The sequence below is a fragment of the Artemia franciscana genome, chromosome 2, assembly GCF_032884065.1.
Source record: "Artemia franciscana chromosome 2, ASM3288406v1, whole genome shotgun sequence".
Taxonomy (NCBI): Eukaryota; Metazoa; Arthropoda; class Branchiopoda; order Anostraca; family Artemiidae; genus Artemia; species Artemia franciscana.
The window spans coordinates 35186943-35207704 of record NC_088864.1 but is presented as its reverse complement, the minus strand read 5'-3'; the positions used below and the strand labels follow the sequence as shown (position 1 = coordinate 35207704).

Genomic DNA, 20762 nt, shown 5'->3' with positions numbered 1-20762 from the left:
CCCCTCCCTTGGAGAGTTCTCCAGACTATTCTAAGCCTGCTGAAAGTTTTCTCGGAACCTCTCCTTATGTAAAATGGAGTCAGCAAATAGAAAGTAAGCCAAATACAAAGAATTTAATATCGAAATTCTGGCAAACTCCCCCAGTATAGAATTTCTCCTGGGAAGTTCACCAACGCAAACCTCTCTCCCCACGAAAAACTTCCCGTGGAGAGTGATCACCCAATGTCTGTAATTGTTTCTTAACTTACAGCCCTTTATCCAAGGAGCTGTGCGTGGTCTCAATCTCAAAGGGATAGCTATTGGACCTTTCAACTATACTCCAACATAATAGCTATCTCAAAACTTAGATCGAATGACTTTGGGAGAAAGGGGCATGGTGGGGGGGCTAGTTACCCTCCAGCCATTTTGAACAGCTCAGTAGATTTGATGTATCTATTGATATCAAATTCCATTTTTTTTTAGTTTCGGTTGTTATTGAGTCGAGTCACTCCTTACTTACAGTTCGCTACCACGAACTGTTTCATTTAAGCTCTTCACCGTTACTGAATGATTATATATTACAGCTATCAACAACAAATCCTAACTTTAAAATTACAATAATGCCAAATTTTAAAATTTTAATGGTTAAACGTAAAGAAAACAAAGGCTCAAAATATGTTAACAACTACCCGTATACAAATACATATGTTCCTTAAACTGTTGCCTTCACCGGTTAGAAACTAACAGTAACAACAAGATAAAGAAAAAAAACGAAATTAGATCTACATCGTAAAAAATCTCTTATATTCAAAGAAATAACATTATAAGAAAGCCAACATTCAGAAAATAATAAACAATACCGGAAATATTGTGACCAAAATAAGACTAAAAAAAAACAAGAAAAACATTTAAAAGAATTTAATTGAGCAAAACACGCTTCTTTAGTATTCGAAGCATCGGACAAAAAAAAACTTTTGAGATTTTCCTCTTAAAAAAACTTGTGCATGAACCTTTTTTTTACTTTTTCTTCTTTGATAGACTATTCAGGAATATTAACAGCTGTTTTATAATAAATGAGAAAATTTAAAGCGGAATGCTCGAGAAATTTAATTTTTGTGTAAAAAAATGAATTTCATACAAGCTGGTTAAAAGAAAAGTCCATCCTAATCTAGACGGTACAATCAATAACAAGAGGCTCAAGATAATTCAAGAAAAGAAGAAAAAAAAAGTTTGCATAAGTAAGTATGAGCTGAATAAAATGATCATCACTATGATGTAGTGCTTATTGAGGGATGACATTTATTTTGAACATGCCCATGAACACGAAATTCGAACTATGCAAGCCGATAATTTGTTGAATCGTACATAGTCAAAGCAAAAAAGGGAAAATCAACAAAAAGTTTTATCAATGCTTAAGATATTCACCATAACTGTTTATTAAGGGAATATTAGGATAACTCAGGATATTTTTAATTGGATTTGGCATAGTGATTTAACTTAAATTCACGGCCCAGGGGAAGGGGTGCACAGGTGAAAAGTCGAAAAAATGGAAGATATAAAACAATTTTATTTAGCAATTCACGAGATGATAGCTACATGATCTTACTTGTACGACTGTCAAAAGATAAATTTATTTTTGTATCTTAGAATCTGGAAATTTCTACAAACCTTTGCGAAAATTTCTGAATTACTAAATATTTTAAGAAACTACAAGTTGAAAAGCAAAAAAATTATGATCTGTGTATGAAAACTGAAAATAAATGATATTTTATCATCAACATAAAGATAAGTGAGAAAGAAAGAAAGCAAGACTGAGAGCGAGCGGAAGTAGTGAAAATATATCAGCAACTAGACTGAACTTTTTATTTACTTAATATATTTTTGATCAGGAAGTTTTACCCTTTTGCAAATTAGGCTTATACACAACAGGAAATATCTTATAAAAGACGCTTAGACATTACACCGAAGCTATTGCCAACGTACACTATCAAGTACAAAAAAAATACAACCATTAAGAAAAAATTATCGCAAAACATTTAGTGGTACAGTCATATCTTTACCCATACGCTTAAGGTAATTATCACCAACTGTTTGACTTAGCTCTATCCAGGTATATTTATCAATAAGGCAGACATTTTCTAAAGGGACTCGAACAGAAACCAAAACACTGATACAAAGACCATCGCAGTCAACACCAGGTTTGTAAGCCACTGACAATACTCCATGAGGCCGGTGTGGCGGAATTTCAGCTCCAAATAATTCCTGAAATAATATGAGGTCCAAAGTTCAAATAATATTCAAATATGATTATGCTGTGTAAAGTGAAATATATAACTAAAAGAACAAACATAATTGAGATCATCCATCGGGAGAGCATCTTTTTTGGCTATTTCAAAAAAAGAAGAAGAAAAGTAACACAATATCAACTATCTTTATGATTTATGAATGGGTTACATATTATTTGCACAAATTTTTTGGAATTTATTAGAATCAGCTCAAAAAACAAAACAAACCCTAGGTAAATGGTCAAACTAGACACATAGACACGCACATACATATACAAACACAGATATACACACAAACACACACACATATACAAACAGACACATATTCACATTATTATACTACTACTAATGTAAACAACTTGCTACAGCACAAAGCCGCCTGAGCCCATTGCAGCTACGCACGCTTTTCTTACTTACAAATCTATTCAAAGCATTTGGCTTTAGAGGGTTGGCCGACAATGACAATCAACAAGGCAGAATAGAACCATATTTTTCGTGAAGCTTACTGTTTGAGATAGGGTCAGCGAGTATGGTACCTAAACAAACCATAGGCAGTTTCTCTAGAAAATATCTAGCAAACCCCCCTCCGGTTTTCGGAGCGCCCCCACTTCAGAACGATACTTGATCACTGTCATCACTGTAAACTCCAGTTTTATAATCTTGGTCCCAGACTTATCTTTCTATTCTTGCAAATTTTCTTTCAATATTGAAAACACACCCTGGGTCTTGGATATTCTACTTTTAACATCTTTACTGCACACATCGTCTTTGCTAATGATACTACCTAGGTAAGTAAAGCTTTCCACTTGATCGATCTTCTCGTTACCCAACCTCACCTTTTCATTCCCACTTATTCTTAGTCTTGACAACTTAGTACTCTTAACATTAATTTTTAAAACTTCTTGCGCACCTGAGCTGAAAAAAAACTAAAAATTCATTCGTTTCCCTAAAATTTTCACCCGAATTCTTAAATCATCAGCATAATTTAAATCTAGGAGATTTTTACTTCCCCCATTTGATTCCGTGTTCACACATTGCCTTTGGTGTGCTCCTTAGGAAAAAGTCCATCAAAATGACCTATATAAATGGGGATAGAAGGCAACCCAGCTTAACTGCTGATTTAATGCCAAACGGGCTACTAACCTCATTTCCTACCTTATCCGCAGCAATCGTAATCTCGTATTCATTTATCTATTGGAGAAGGAGCGTGCGTAGCTGTGTTGGCCTCAGGCGGCTTGGTACTGCGGTTAATTATTATTATTAGTAATAGTAGGCTATACCATACTAGGATAGGACCTTCGCTAAAGCTCTTCTATTAGCTGGATCAAACATTTGCTCATGATCTATAAAACCGAGGACTAAAGGGGCTTGACGACTCGGGCACTTCTTATTTATTAAGCTAAGAGTCAAAATTTGGTCAACACATCCTCTATTCTTCCTAAAACTACATTGTTCTTCTTTTAAAACTCTTTCTACAACCTTTCTAAGTCTAAAAGTATCATCATACTAAGTAATTTGCTTTCTACAGAAATAAGACTAATGCCTCTATAATTACCACACTCATCACTCTTATCACTTTTCAAAATCCCGGCCATCTAGTTTTTTACCGTTCGGTTTGAGTTGCGCAGATAGACTTTTCTTTATCTCCAACCCAAGCAGTTATTCACAAACAATAAAATGAAAACACAAAGTTGCAGCCTCGTAATATTTTATGTAACTGCGCAAAAGTATAAAAATTAACCCAACTTTGGGATACATATATTGCATTACATATACCAAATTAAGAGATATTTGTGCTGCTTTCGACCATCCATCTCCCAATGCTGTTTAAACCGCTGAACAAACATTTTAAGCCCAATGTGCAAAAATCAGCAAAAATGCTTTCTAAAAGACTGACAGGAGGCAAAACAGAGTTTCATCCTTCGCTTGCCATTTTTGTTATTCTGACAAAAACCGAGACAGGAGAACGATAGACTGAAAAGGAGCAAAAAGGGGCTTAAACGTTTTGCTCTGAAAAATGAAAAAGAAAAGCTTTACGCGAGGGAAATAAATCATACGATAAACGGCAAAATTACTGCAGCTAATCGGTTTTTATATTCATACTCCACTCCGATCACACTGTAACTCTGCTGGGCTTACAGACGCCTCTACTCCTTTAAGCCTCTTTCTGAGAGGCTGGTCAACCGTCAGTGTGTCTTCAGTAACTCCAGCTCGCCCAACCCCAAGGTTTGTTTGAATAGTGGAAGCAAGAGTTATCGTTGCCAAACAATTCTTTGTGCCTGTTTTTACTGTCTCTAGCAGCTTGGACAGTCTTTGTATGAAAACTGTTGGCTTCCTCGGCAATCCCTCGCACTCAAAGCCTATTTCTAGCAATCATTGGCAGTCAATGTTACTATTGCATCGTCCTTGACACTCCCTGACTGCTCCCTTACTCTTCGTCAATGGCTTTTTTTGGATTCAATAAAACTAATCACCTCGTAAACATAATAGACAAGACAAAATCGCTTCTGTATCTGATCGATAGCCACTTTGTAAAACTGGCAGGCTAACAAGTAAGTTTTTTAGCGTCGAACTTTAGCCTTTCCTTTTTGCCGTCTGACTGATCACCAGTTTCGATAACACTGGTCAACTTGATAATTTGCCTCTCACAGAGACTATCTGTCTTGGCTTTGGCTTTGGCTTTACTCTAATTATTCCTGGCTCTTATGTCTTTCATTACAACCATCAAATTGATAATTCAAAAATCAACAGACTGGAGGCCCAAGGCCAAAACTGAGTCCGTTAATTTGGTCTCGGATGGCATTCTGGACGACAATTTGGGTGGTTTAATAAGATTCATTTCTGAACGTCTCTGTGACAGGTAGATCTGGCATAACTTGGTGGAAGTGATGAAAGATTTGAGATCAAGGGTTAATTAGAGTAAAGCCAAGACAGATAGTCTCAGTGAGAGGTAAAGCTGGCACAACTTTTTCAGAGTTGTTTAAAAATTGGTTATTTTCACTTCTTTATGATAGCCTATAATCCATCCTAGGGTAGAACTAAGGTATAAAGGCATACAGTAAGGGTAATTACAATAGTCTATCAGTATAGGACGATAACTTGATAAACTTACTTTCAGTAATTGATATATGGAAACTGATTTTTTGGATCAGGTTTTCGCTCAGATTAACTTTTGTTTTTACCCAGGTTCCATAATGAAAATTGTAATTAAAGAGTAGGCCTACTTAGCACATTTTTTTCAAACTTCGAATTATATAAAATCAAACAATTAATAGAAAATTCGATAACATAAACGAATATCAAGAAAACCCAGATTTGAAATACTCGGGCTCAGGACAAAGAAAAATAAACTACTTGCTATTTGGCTATTCAAAAAGCAACATGTCAATGTTTTCCCTCAGGATCGGTTCAATTTTACAGTGCTTAAGTGACCAATCTTGGAATACAGTCTGAGATGGGATACAAGTGGCGGGAACAAACATTAATTTCAGAGTAACGTCGTATAGGTATTTCTGACACCCCATATTATAAGACTTGAGTGGATCAGTTTCTCTTAGAAATACAGACTCTCTATTGAAAGTCTGTATGATTTTACAAACTGGCTTGATTCTGTTGTGGCTGAATCACAGGGACTGTCACGGCACTTGCATCTACTGATACAGACTGAGCAGAAAAAAAGACAAGTCGATCTCTCTTGCTACTTTGCTCTCAAAATAGAGGAGATCATCAGCAGAGATATACATTTTCTTCCGTGAGAGATATACATTTTCTTCCGAGAAATATACATCATCCGTGAAAACGTAAAAACCCGTTACGGTCATATCCGTAACGGGTATGACCTAACCAAGGCTTACAAATCTAGAGGGCGTTTTATCCAGCGAAGCCATTCGAAGTTCCTCAGCAACATTTGAAAGTCCCCGCTGACTAAGCAGGCTATCTCAACTTATAGACACAGATATGCATGCTATGTATCAGCAGGTATGAGTCAATGGATTGAATATGTTGTTCTTCTTCTTCTCAGCCATTTTTGAAATGTATTTGTATACTACTACTAATAAAAATTCACTGCAGCACCAAGCCGCCTAAGACCAACACTTCGAGGCACGCTCCTTCTCCATCCCGACACATTCAAGCACTTCACCTATCCCAGAAAGTTCCAATTTTCTTTGAATCTTTCCTTACGGTATCCCCAATCACATTCACGGACGATTTACTCTTCGACATTGACTGAAGGACGATAACAACAGGGACGATCTTTTTGACAATTTCTAGTCGTTCATCCACAGGATGTGTCCTAGCCATCACAACCTTTCTCTTTTTATAGCCCTAGGAAATTGGATTCAACCACATTTTTCGCACACTTTTGGGTATCCAAAACAATCCATGAAAAATTTCTCTGGAAAACATCGAGAAGATCCCCTGTCTTTTGGAGCGCCAACACTTCAGAACCATACTTGAACAATATTCTAATAATACTTCCAATATTCTAACCCTGGTTCATAGACTTTTATTATATTCTTAAAAAATTTTTCAACTCTGAAGAAACACCCTGGGCCTTGTCTATTCTACTTTCAACATCTGCACTGTGCCCACCGTCTTTACAAATAATACTACCTAGGTAAGTGAAGTGGTCCATCTGATCTAGGTCCTCGTTACCCAACATCATATTCATTTGTCCCTAGTTTTAGCTATCTACTCTTCCTACCATTAATCTTAAAAACCTATTCTTATGCCCTGAACTTCCAAAATATCATTCATTTTGCTGTGTTTGTTATCTAGGATGCTAAAATAATCAGGACAATATAATTTTAAGGGAGTTTTAGTTTCTCCTTTGATTCCATGTTCTCTCATTGGCTTTGCAGCGCTTCTTGAGACAAAGTCCATCAAATTATCTATACAAAAAGGGATAGAAAAGAACCCTGTTTACCTGCTGATTTCATACAAAAATAACTACTAGCGTCATTTCTTGCCGTAACCACAGCAGTCTTTTTGTCACATATAGCACTATTAATTTAATATATTAACTGGTACACTATACAAGGATAGGACTTTCGCTGAAGCTTTTCACAGATTGAACCATAAGCTTGCCCATAATCTATAAAGCTGAGGACTAAAGGGCTTTGATGAATCAGGCACTTCTAACTTATATTAATCCAAGAGTGAAACTTTAGTCAATGCATCCTCTCCCGTTCCTAAAACCACACCTTTCTTCACTTAAAACATTATCTACAGCATCTCTAAGACTAAAAGTAATATCATACTGAGTAATTTGCTTCATACAGAAACCAAGCTAATGCTTCTATAACTACCCAAATAACTCTTATGAGCTTTCTTAGAGTAGGGTTTAATTAAAGTTTTCCTAAAATTGACTAGGCTTTTCCCTCTTTTTCAAAAACCATATTCATAATGCTGTGTAATCAATCTCTAACTTTACAACCCCCATATTTAAGAATCTCCGCACTGTCAACGCCTGGGGTATTAATTTTTAATCCCCTTAGTAATGTCGATTATTCCACTCCTTCGCTTCCAAAGAGTCACAAAATTTTTCATTCATTTCTATATTTTTTCCTGTAACTTTGTCACGGTTTAGCACTTTCTCAAAATTTTTGGCCCATTTATCTTTACCATTTCCTGATTACTAGTTGTAGAATTTTCCTATCCTTGACTTGGACCGGTCCAGATTGACTATTCCTTCCCAATATTTGAACATGCCAGTGCAACATTTTACAAGTATGCCGCCTGACTACATCTTCCAGATTTCAGCAATTTCATCCAAGGCCTCCATTTCACACCTCCTTAATTCAAATTTTAATGGTTGCTCTACTCTCCTTACATTCATTTCATTTTTATACACATCTTTACCTTAAATAATTCTTGTAGAAACCCCTCCTCCTCTCAATTACAATTTAACCATTATCACTAGTATTCCTAACTGCATTTATAACTTTTCTCCCTAAGACACCACCAACCACTTCACAAACTTGTTACCTGAAATTACACCATATGTCTTCTACATTGTCAAATTTTAGACTCTCCATTGTTGTATTCGATGGTTCCCAGAAGGTTCCTCTAAGATTCTACGTATAGAGAAGATTTTACATATAATTGATCAACGAAAAGAAGAAAACATTTATAAAAGAAGATATTCAAGGAATATCAGGGCTAGCAAAACTAATTTTAATTAGAAAGCATTACATTGTAGTGAGAGGCCAGAAACAAGTGAAAGATAAAAAAAGTCCACTCCACGAGTAAATTAAAAAACATTTTCGGCTGCGCGCTGAAATATTTTCGGCAGCGCACCGCCGGTTTTTGGTGCGGTTTCGGGAGCTACTTGTCCCATACGAACACCTGTGGTTAGATTATGATTAGAAATAAATACAAGTCTTGAGGATGGTTAAAAAGTCGAACGTGGAACATCAATCCAACCAAAGTAGAACGGACGATGTTCATACATATGTCATATAAAACAAATTGCATTGCTTGTAACTTTGTTCTTTTAATAATAATAATAATAATAATAAAAATAACCTAAAAGACGGCCTACGGATGCCATATAAAAAACAAAGAATAACCGTAAAGTAACGTTTCCAGGGGATTCTGAGTTTTCGGTAGTTTCGGAAACTTCCTTTTTTGTCAAGAGAGGGATGGGGAATTCGGCAGATCTCTAGATATACTAGACGGCAAAGTACACTTTAAGGGCGCGTTGTCTAGTAAAAAACACGCTACAACTTTTTTCAAGATCGCAAACTGCTAGAGCCTTCAGCCCGTGCGAAGGAGTCACGTTGCTCCTCGTGAATGGATCACTTCATTTTAACGTAAATTTTATGAATTTTCTATTTCTACTCTTTATTAACAGAAGCTGGTCATCCTATGCTTCTTAAGGTGTTAACTACAGCATCAAGGATGCCCCATTAGGAAAACACAGTAAAGTGAACCACAGCCCACAGTAACCGAAAATTTAACAAAATGTTCTTGAATAAACTTTTTATGCAAAACAATCGCCGTTTGATCGACTATGTTCAGGAATGGTATTATCCATAGTAAGCTTAAAAGTAAAAAGTTATGACGAATTTGAACATGTGGAGATTCCAAAAAAACAGCTTGAAAGCATTAAAAATGATGTTTAATTGAAATAATAGTATACCATTGGAATCACCAAAATCAAAAATTTTTAACTGATGCTTTTCAGCCCTTCAGCTCCAAAACTAAAAAATCATATTTTGGCTTGGGTAGCACTAATGTATCTATTCTTTCCTGCTTTTTCATGCAGAACAATTGCCGTTTGATCGATTGGTTCAGGAATGGTATTATCCATAGTAAGCTTAAAAGTAAAAAGTAATGAGAAAAATGAACATGCGGAGATTGTGATTTTTAATTGAAATAATATACCACTGGAATCGCCAAAATAAAAAATTTTAACTAACACTTTTCAGCCCTTCAAATCCAAAACTAGAAACTAAAAAACCATATTTGACGTTAAGATCCCTTTTTTTTACAAATGACTCCATTTTTCGTGTCTTTTCCGTCGAAAATGTCGATACATAAAAAGGAAAAGCGCGCCATTGCAATCAGCATGATCCAAACCCCTTTACTAACTGTTTTTCGCCCACTATTTTCAAAATCCAAGAAAATTTTATTTTAACCAGTGTAACACTTTTGTGTCTCTATTTTTCCAGAGGAAGCCCTAGTAAAGAGCGACAACTTCAGGAAAGTGGTTTGCTTTTTACTAGACTCCTTCAAAAAAAAGACTCGAGGCTATTTTAGTGTGATATATTTAGTAGATATATGATAATAGTAGAACATTTATGACAAAGATTACTTACAGTCATGTACTTTTTTAGAGTACTGTGAATACTTTTGGTTGGGTTTATCTCACAGGTAGGCAGGTGGGCAGCAGTCTTTTCCGATACAAGAACGTGAACCCTTGGACTAAAAAGAAAGAAAACAAAATTGAAAATAGGCTATAGTAGACACTTCTAAAAGCCATAAGCGTGAAGAACAAATAAACGTTGAAATGGAGATAAGTCCATTTAATAGACGCTGTAAGTAGATACAAAAGTTTGGATATTTCGACGACATTTACAGCGATTATCATCAGCAGATACTAAAGCATTAAAATTAAAACTGACATATTATACAGAAAACAAATAATTACTTTTGGTTCAGTCACTAGATTAGTCTAAAAGAGTTCAATAACTGGGTTCATCCAAAGTTTTGAGTTGTAAATTTTCTTCTTTTATATTGTCTAAATGTAAGTTCAATTTTGAATGAAGGTGGCAAACTCTTCTTCGTCTTCTAATTGCAAAAGAAATAGTCGCTAAACTTACACATGTATACTTGATTGGTCACATCTCTCCATATTTACGACGTATTTTTGACGTAATACCTTAAAATAGGTATTTTTTTTTCCTAAGATCACACTGCCTTTCCATGACGAACAAATAAACTTTCAAATGGGGATAAGTCCATTTATTAGACAGAGAGAACAGACGCAAAAGTCTGGATATTTCAACCGAATATACTGCGGTCGTACATTAGCTGATGAGGATAGCTGTATATGTGGTCGAAATATCTAGATTTTTGTTTCTCTTTTCACTGTCTAATAAATGAACTCATCTCCCTTTGGACGGCAAATTTGATCTTGGGTCCCCGATTAGGCTTAGGGTATTAAGGAAAGACTTTCAGGAAACGTTAAGGGGGATGTCAAACAAATTCAAAACACACTATGTTGAGGGTTTTTGTCAAAGGGCGTATTAGCACTAATCTTAAGGAGGATGTTGAAGAGCGATCAAATGGCAACCAGGCCCCCTCGCACTTTTGCCGAGCCCCTCTTGAAGCTGGTAAAAATTTTGAAAAGCCGTTTTGTTCAAAATAATCAAAAAGGTCTAACACTTATGTCTCCAGAAATACCATGCCCCCAGAGCCTCTGGGACAAGGTATATGAATTATACAATTTGTCCATTTTTTACACACAGCATTTACTATTCGGAAAGAAAGAATTATTTAATCATGGGTGTGCGCAAAAAGGCTAAATTTAATGAGATGAAATTTTGGGGAATGTTTTTTGGCACATTGAACTGAATAAAAGTGCATTCAGGTTATGAAAAAGGCGCATTTACAATGTATTGGAAACAAATAAGAGTTTTAACTTAAACCTTTCAGGACCGCTACTACCGCTACTGTAACTGTGACTACTTGCGACTGTTACTACACGCACTTGCGACTACGGCTAAGATTACTTGTAACGACGACTACATTCAACTGCGACTATTTGCGACTGCAACTACTCGCAACTGTGACTGCAACTACTTGCAAATATGACTACTTTTACTTGCGACTTCTTTTATGAAATTTTGAGGGAGACATTAAACAGGATTAAAACACACTAGGTGAATGCCGGTTATCAAAAAGGCGTATCAGAAATATCTACGCGACGGCTAAGGGTATTAAGCTGAAACTTTCAGGGCATGTTCGAAAGTGATCAGATGTCTAGAATAAGGCTCTAGATCAAGGTGATTACAAAACTCAACTTTACTTGAACGTAAACTTAAAACTTTCATTCAAATATTCCAGCAGGTTTAAACCACGCTTCATCTGAAAGAAACCAGTCTAAAAATGTAGAATGACAACTATCACCCAATTCGATGGTTTAACTATCGATCAGAACATTATCGACTTTTTCAGTTATATAATATACAAACGTGATACAAAATCGAAATTCATAACTCTTCGTTATCTTCCAGGTCACCAACTCCAAGAAGATCAGTTGTAACACAGTCAGTACAGCTTGTTCCCTTGCAGGGTTCACAAGCCCAGGTGCATTTCATGACATTTCTATTGCTCATAATCTATAAAACTGAGGACCAAAGGTGTTTGATAATTCAGGCATTTCTCAATTATTAGCCTAAGAGTGAGAATTCGGTCGACACATCCTCGACCTCTTCTAAAACCCAACTGTTCTTCTCTTATTACTTTGCCTACAGCACCTATCAGTCTAAAAAGTATCATATTACTAAGTAATTTGCTATCTAGGAAGACCAGACTAATGCCTCAAGAATTACCAAACTCACTCTTATCCCCTTTTTTATACAATGGGTTAACTAAGGTTTTCTTCAAATCACTAGGTACTTCTCACCAATTGGTACACTAGGTACTCCTTTTTCAAGAATCATATTCATTATCTTCAGTACCTTATTTCTTACCTCATTGCCAACATATTTAAGAAAATCATTTATCGCACTATCTGCAACTGGAGCCTTAGTATTTTTTAGTCCTTTTAGTGCTGCCGTTAACTCTTCCTCACAAAGCAAATCTTCTTTCACATCGAAGGTATCTTTTTTATTTTCCTCTATATCTTTTCCTACAACTCCATCTCGGTTTAGCATATTCTCAAAATGTTCTGCCCATCTCTCTTTAACTCTTTCCTTATAACTAATTGTGGCCACGTTCCTTTAACTGGGAAAAGTCCGGACTGACTACTCCCTCTCAATTTATTAACATGCCAGTACAATATTTTACTATTATGCCATCTAGCTGCATCTTCCAGATCCCCGGCAATTTTATCCATGGCCTCCACTTCACTTCCTTAGTTTATATCTTAATGCTTTCTCCACTTTCTTTGCATTCTTTTTGTTTTCATATAATCTATCAATCAGATAAATCTTGTACAAGCCCCTTCTCCTCTCTATCAAACATAAAGCTTCTTCACAAATATTCCTAGCTGCGCTCTTTAATTTCTTCCCTAATACACCTTCAGCAACTTCACAAATTGTTTTTCTAAAATTATTCCACTCATGTTCCACATTGTCAAATTTTCTTTAAATTTCATGGAAACTGTATTTCAAATTCTGATCCTGGAGTCTACCAACATTATAACTTCCCGGGAGGTAGTTCCCCTTCTTAAATTTCAGTTTTGAATTAGCCCTAGACACTACTACATGGTGATCTTTACTTTTAACATCAATAACAGTATTCATGCCTACAAATATTATGCTACTATGGGGAGGCAAACATGGTAGATAAATCAGCTAGGAAGAGGTTTTTGGGCTTTTTTCATATCTGAAGCAACTTTGTAAACTACCATTGGAATATTAAGCCGTTCCAAAAATGTTGCTGAAGTACCTTGCAATTGAAGTAGTAGCTGTTAACACAATAGATTTCCAACTTGATTCCGGGTGAAAACACTTTTTTTCTTATTTTGTTAATATTTTCTTTTGCCGCAGGAAACTGCAGAAAGATTGGGAAGCGACAGAAGATGGTCGAGATGGGGATACAAAACTTTTTATATATATTTTTTTTTTTTGGGGGGGGGGCTAGTTAGTGATAGAGGGATATCAGGAAGTGCTAACAAAACTTAAAGGTGTAATATCAAAAGTATGATCTCTCCGGTACAGAAATAGTTTAAATAATCCTTTTAGAATGCAATAATTTTTATGTAAAAATGGCATTACCAGAGAAAAAAATCGATCGCGCATGTTACGCGTACAGACGATTAAGAATTCAATTAAAGAGGAGTGGGATCTTCACTTTCTAAAACAGCATTACCAGCGTCATAATATTGGCAAGTCTACTGTGTTTTGTGTCACGATAGAGGGAACGAATAAAGACTTTAAGAGAAATTGTTGTTGGGAGGGAGGGGCACAGCAGCAGTTCTGGCTCCTCTTGCAACCGGGGCAAAATCTTCATTATAACAATTAGATTATTTATTATAAAATTTTGAGCCCCAAAAATTTCTGCATCCGGGGCAAACCCCCTCTGTCATTCCCCTAAAACCCGCTCTGGAGGGACAAGAGGCAATACAGTTTCGATTTTTTATTGGGGGAGGATTTTTCCTGGATTTTCATTAAACAATGTAGGCTATGTTTTTTTCCTTGTTTCATGACTATCGTCGGACAGACTTTACTACTAGTTAGTTAATATTTTGCAGAAGAGTGTTGAAAAGATACCTTTCATCGAAAGATTTGGCTTAATTTGCAACTTTAAGTTCTTCATTGTTGAGCCATGACCCGTCTCAGATTTGTCATCATTCCAAATTTATGGCTCAGGAATCCCGTTGAACCCAATCAGGATTACCCTTTGGATTTTAGAATAATGGTCTTAGCATACATAACAAGAAAGCTGAATTTATCTCTAGATGGAAATGTCATACCTCGTGACAATAAACAAGTTCATTATGGAAAGGGAACTCAAAACCAATCGAAAAACTTTACAAGTCAAGGATCCGAACAAGCAGCTTGGCGTCCTCAACTTGCAGTAAATGATCTAATATTTACATCATCAAAAGGTTTTTTACTTACTTGGCCATTTTTCTTCCACAAATGACCAATCTCATTAACAGACGCCCATAATGTGTGTTGACCGGGAGCAGATGAGGATGTAACATTCCTTTAGCTAACTTAAAATGTCTGGCTTGTTCGACCACTGCTATGACATCTCTTGCACGTAAGCTAAGTTCTTCAACTTTACTAACCCATTTGGCTTGTAGTGATTCACTGTCGGCTTGAGATGGAGTTTTCAATTTACCACCTGTAAAATAAAATCTCAGCTTATTTCAGCTGCATAACTTAAAAGGTTGTATAAGAGAGCAGTAATTCTCATGCTACGAGAAAATGAAAGAGCCCATACTGTGCCTGTTAGTAAATATAGGATTACTAGCTTTTCGAATATAACAGGTTTCTCTATACCTCCAAGAAACAACAAAAATAATTTCAGCATAAAAATTCTCGATCAAATAAAGAAGTGTTTACAAGCTTGTAAATATCTACAGCCTTTTTCTTTGAGTGTACAGACGGCAAGAGGTGAGGTAATGTATCTTTGGCACACGGCCTCTTGGATCTCTAAGATTGGAGAGTTCTACTACGCGCTATTGGATAAATGCATTATCGAATAAAAGGCTCAAAGCAAACACATAGTCTTATAAGGTAATTCGCTTATTTATCTGGTAGCCCCCATGGCTTCTCTTTTAGCAGATAATGAAGCAGTCAGCTAAATCAATGACAACCTTGAATGTTTCTTACACACAGTTAACCCATGTTCAAGGGTGTGTCTTGAGCTAAAAAATGGGGTCACAACAACCCGCACCATATCCGAAGGAACTTAAGAGAATGTCACCTCTTCTCTACCAAGTGGGTGTATAAGGCTATACGCTTCGCCATAGGGGTGCTGTGGGTTATTCGGAGGATTTCAGATCTCTAGTAGGGTAAAGTGAAGCAAAAAATCTCCACCGCATATGATGACATACTCTTCTCTATTTGTCAGCATGCGACCATCCACAGATCGAACGGTTTGAGACAGTTTGGAGACCTTCTTTCCAGTGACCTCAACTACAAGCCTATACAGCTTTTACACATTATTTCTTCTTGTTCCTTTCTCGACACCTTGAGCTACCTCCGCCAAGAACTTATTGTCCCAGCTTACGAGAACATGGCATTTCATCAGTAACTTTTTATAATAGGCAGAATTTCTATCCACAGTTGGTTTTTTTTTATGCACGAACATCAAGGTGTCGTCGTTTTGAAACGCTTCGGAGACCTTTAGGTGGTCTCCGAAAATATCGACACAACTGGAGCAATGAATATCTGGGAGTCATGACATGAAAAGCAACCAACGTTTTACTTGAAAAGATACAGGCCGACGAATTTTAGGCACTGAGATGAGCCCTACCTCGGCTTGAAGTGATATAACTACAAGTAATCAATTCCAGAAAACCTTTATTGCGACATCTCAGTAAAACTCACAAAACCGAATAATGTGATATTTTTTCAGTACTATCCCGCGGTCATTGCTTCCTCTTTTTCACAGGCTCTATCCTAGGAGCTGAGTTGCTATAACAGCTTGTGTACAATTTAAGAAACAGAAGAAAAAGCAATAATGAATTAGATTTAGGTTATCTGAGCAACCTGAAGTGTTGTAGCAACTTTTGGTAGCATTTGCTGACAAGTATTGCGGAAGCGGGACTTGGGTTCTGTTCCTTTATCATTAATTAAACGCTGTAGTTGTTAGCCCACCCCCAATGATTTTAAAACGGTATGTCGCTCTAAGAATAATAAAAAAACAAGAAGAATTGACACATAACTTAAAGACTGTATACGGTGTAGCTGTACAAAACGAGCTTCAGTCTCTACTATATGGTACCCAAAAAACCTGTTTTCTTTCTAAGTTGCACAAGCTAATGCTGTGTTAATTTTCGCCAAAATGTAAAAAAATAACTGATCTATATTGTTCTTTCAAAAAATTAAATAAAACAAGAGCCAAGAGCTCATATGGTATGAGTTCTAGCAAAATTCTAGGAATCCATAGATTGCTTTAAAAGGGTGATGATAGGGATAATGCCGGTCAGGATTTAAAATAAGAGCTCTGAGTCACGAGGTCCCTCTATATATCAAAATTCATTAAGATCCGATCACCCACTCGTAAGTTACAAATACCTCAATTTTTCTTCTCCCTTCAGCCCCCCAGATGGTCGAATCGGGAAAAACGACTTTATCAAGTCAATTTGTGCAAATCCCTGACACGCCTACCAATTTTCATCGTCCTAGCACGTCCAGAAGCACCAAACTCGCCAAAGCACTGAACCCCACCACCTAACTCCACCAAAGAGAGTGGATCCAGTCCGGTTAGGTCAATCACTTATCTACGACATTTATAAGCATTTTCCAAGATCTCCGGTTCCCCCTCCAACTCCCACCAATGTCAAAAGATCTGGTCGGGATTTGATTTAAGAGCTCTGAGACATGAGTTCCTTCCAAATATTAAATTTCATTAAGATCCGGTCACCCATTCTTAAGTTAAAAATACCTCAATTTTTCTGATTTTTCCAAATTAACAACCCCCAGCTCCCTCAAAGAGAACGGATCCGTATCTATTATATCAATCTCGTTTCTGTAACTTGTGCTTATTCTTCCCATCAAGTTTCATCCCGATCTATCCACTCTAAGGGTTTTCCAAGATTTCCGGTTTTCAAGATTTCTGTTTCCCCCCTCCAACCCTATATGTCCGGATCCGATTCGAATTGAAAATGGAGCATCTGAGACAGAAGATTCTTCTACATATCAAGTTTCATTAAAATCCGAGGACCCATTCGTAAGATACTTCGATTGTCACGTTTTCCAAGAATTCCGGTTTCCCCCTCTAACTTCACCGGATCTGGTCGAGATTTAATCTGAGTTCTAAAGCATAAGATCCTTCTAGATATCAAATTTCATTAAGATCTGATCACTTATTTGTAAGTTACAAATACCTCATTTTTCTAATTTTCCGAATTGCTCCCCCCCCCCAACTCCACCAAAGAGAGTGGATCCGGTCCGGTTATGTCAGACACATATCTTGGACTTGTGCTTATTCTTTCCACCAAGTTTCATCCTGATCTCTCCGCTTTGAGCGTTTTCCAAGATTTCCGTCCCCCCCCCCCCCTAATGGCACTGGATCCGGTCGAGATTTAAAATAAGAGATCTGAGTTTTGAAGTCCTTCTTAATATGAAATTTCATTAAGATACGATCACTCTTTCGTAAGTCAAAAATACCTCATTTTTTCTAATTTTTAGAATTAACCCCCCCCCCCAACTCCCCCAAAGAGAGCAGATCCGTTCTGGTTATGTCAATCCCATATCTAGGACTTTTGCTTATTTTTCCCACCAAGTTTCACCCCGATCCCTCCACTCTAAGTGTTTTCCAAGATTTTAGGTCATCCCCCAACTCTCCCAAAGTCATCGGATCCGGTCGAGATTTAAAATGAGAGCTCTGAGACACAATACCCTTCCAAAAATCAAATTTCATTAAGATCCTATCACTCATTCGTAAGTTAAAAAAAAAACTAATTTTTCAAACTACCCCTCCCCAACTCCCCCAAAGAGAGCGGATCCGTTCCAGTTATGTCAATCACGTATCTAGGACTTGTGCTTATTTTTCTCACCAAGTTTCATCCCGATCCCTCTACTCTAAGCGTTTTCCGAGATTTTAGGTCGCCCCTCAATTCCCCCCAATGTCACCGGATCCAGTTGGGATTTAAAATAAGAGCTCTGAGACACGGTATTCTTCCAAACTTCAAATTCCATTAAGATCCGATCACTCCTTCGTAAGTTAAAAATACCTAATTTTTTCTAATATCCAGAACTAACCCCCCCCAACTCACCCAAACAGAGCAGATCCGTTCCGGTTATGTCAATCACATATCTAGGACTTCTGATTATTTTTCCCACCAAGTTTCATCCCGATCCCTCCATCCTAAGCGTTTTCCAAGATTTTAGGTTCCCCCCAACTCCCCCCCCCCCAATGTTACCAGATCTGGTCGGGATTTAAAATAAGAGCTATGAGACACGATATCCTTCCAAACATCAAATTTCATTAAGATCCCATCACCCTTTCGTAAGTTAAAAATACTTCATTTTTTCTAATTTTTTTTTCGATTTAACCGACCCCCCCCCCCCCCGATGGTCAAATTGCGAAAACGACTATTTCTAATTTAATCTGGTCCGGTTCCTGACACGCCTGCCAAATTTCATCGTCCTAGCTTACCTGGAAGTGCCTAAAGTAGCAACACTGGGACAAACAGACAGACCGAAAGAATTTATGATCGCTATATGTCACTTGCTTAATACCAAATGCCATAAAAACAAGTTTTTTTTAATGAAAGTAAGGAGCAAAACGAACAAAAATTACTCCGTATATGAAAGGGCCTTTTCCTCCTCAACGTCCCACTATTTACACTAAAGTTTGACTCTTTCTCTTAACTCTACTTTTTAAAACAGTAAGAAACTTTAGCGTAAAGACGGGGCGTTGAAGAGGAATCAGCCACTTTCATACCCGAAGTAATTTCTGTTCGTTTTAAGTTTTAATGTTGCTCCTAACTTTCATTTAAAAATACTTTTTTTTCATTTAATTTCTGGACGTTTTTGAATTAATGCAGGTTTTGATCTTGGCTCTCCGCACACAAATAATTAAAATGAAATTTGCACATTAATTAATTGCAATTAATCGGAAGATTTTGGGAAAAAAGGAGCGAGGGAGGAGACCTATTTGCCCTCCAATTTTTTGATTACTTAAAAAGGCAACTAGAACTTTTCATTGGTAAAAAATATACGCAACTTACGAATTAACTTACGTAACGAACTTCTATATTCGTATGTTTTTATTGCGTATATGAGAGGTTTCACCCCTCGTCGATACCTCGCTCTTACTCTAAAGCTTAAATTTTGTCCCAATTCCTTAAGAATGACCTCTGAATCACAAAGGCCGTAGAATAAATAGTTGAAATTATTAACAATACTTTAGCGTAAAGAGTGAGGTATTACGAGGAGGTAAACCCCTCATATGCGTAAAAATTTTTGTTCGTTTTAAGTTTTAATGCTGCTCCTTACTTTCAGTAGAAAAAAACTTTTCATATTTATTTTTTCATTGTTTTTTCAAATAATGCTAGATAATCCTGCGCCCCCTTCATTGAAATTCTCTTCTCCCATGAGAAGTTCCTCCTTGGAAATATCCTCCCACGTAATCTCCCCTCAAATCTCACCCCTAAACCAAAAAACACCCCTGAAAATGTCTGTATACTTCCCAGTAACCATTCCTACATGTAAACAAAGGTCAAAGTTTGTAACTTGCAGTCCCCCCCCCGGGGACTGCGGGGGAGTAAGTCGTCCCCAAAGACATAGTTTTTAGGTTTTTCGGCTATGGTGAATAGAATGGCTATCTCAGAATTTTGATCCAGTGACTTTTGGGAAAAAATTGGTCACTTAAAAAGGGCACTAGAAATTTTAATTTCCGTTAGAATGAGCCATCTCGCGACATTCTACGGCCACTCAGTTGATCAGTCACCCCTGGAAAAAAAAAGAACAAACAAACAAACAAATAAACACGCATCCGTGATCTATCTTCTGGCAAAAAGTGCGAAATTCCACATTTTTGTAAATAGGAGCTTGCAACTTCTATAATAAGATTCTCTGATACGCTGAATCTGATGGTGTGATTTTCATTGAGATTATATGACTTTTAGGGGGTGTTTCCCCCTATTTTCTAAAATGAGGCAAATTTTCTCAGGCTCGTAACTTTGATAGGTAAGACTAATCTTGATGAGGTAACTTATATATTTAAAATCAGCATTAAAATGCAATTTCTTTGATGTAACTATTGGTATCAAAATTCCATTTTTAGATTTTCGGTTACTATTGAGCTGGGTCTCTCCTTACTACAGTTCGTTACCACGAACTGTTTGATAAGAAAAGCTAAGACTGCACTACTTTACCTACGGATGTCACTCATTTTGTGTTTGATTTACTTAATGATAAACACAATCTGGTTCAGTGTATATCACCGGTATTTCTGAAGAAACACTTTACAAATAATTGCGAACTTTCAGTATATTATTGCGTTGTGTCATTATTTTACCCACATATATATATAAGGAAAAAACGTAGACCAATTAGATCCACTATGTAACTTCCCACCCCCTGAAAATGAACATTCTCTCCAATTTTTAACTACAAGCCACTCTCAGGGTTTGACAGA

At 36.8% G+C, this 20762-nt stretch overlaps 1 protein-coding gene across 5 annotated transcripts in view; it reads right to left on the bottom strand.

Moving 5' to 3' along the window:
- Nucleotides 1–603: 603 nt before the first annotated feature.
- LOC136040727 (8-oxo-dGDP phosphatase NUDT18-like) overlaps nt 604–20762 on the bottom strand; it is a 64415-nt gene continuing 44256 nt past the window's right edge. For 4 of the 5 annotated variants that reach the window (XM_065725048.1, XM_065725035.1, XM_065725042.1 and 1 more), the window contains 3 exons: nt 14561–14789; nt 10088–10193; nt 604–2241 (listed from right to left, as the gene is read on the bottom strand). In XM_065725048.1, the coding sequence (XP_065581120.1) occupies nt 2002–2241; nt 10088–10193; nt 14561–14789 (575 nt within the window). In that variant the 3' untranslated portion in view covers nt 604–2001. Of the gene's footprint in view, nt 2242–8252; nt 8342–10087; nt 10194–14560; nt 14790–20762 lie in introns of all 5 variants that reach the window. The other variant, XM_065725062.1, reaches the window with a different exon arrangement.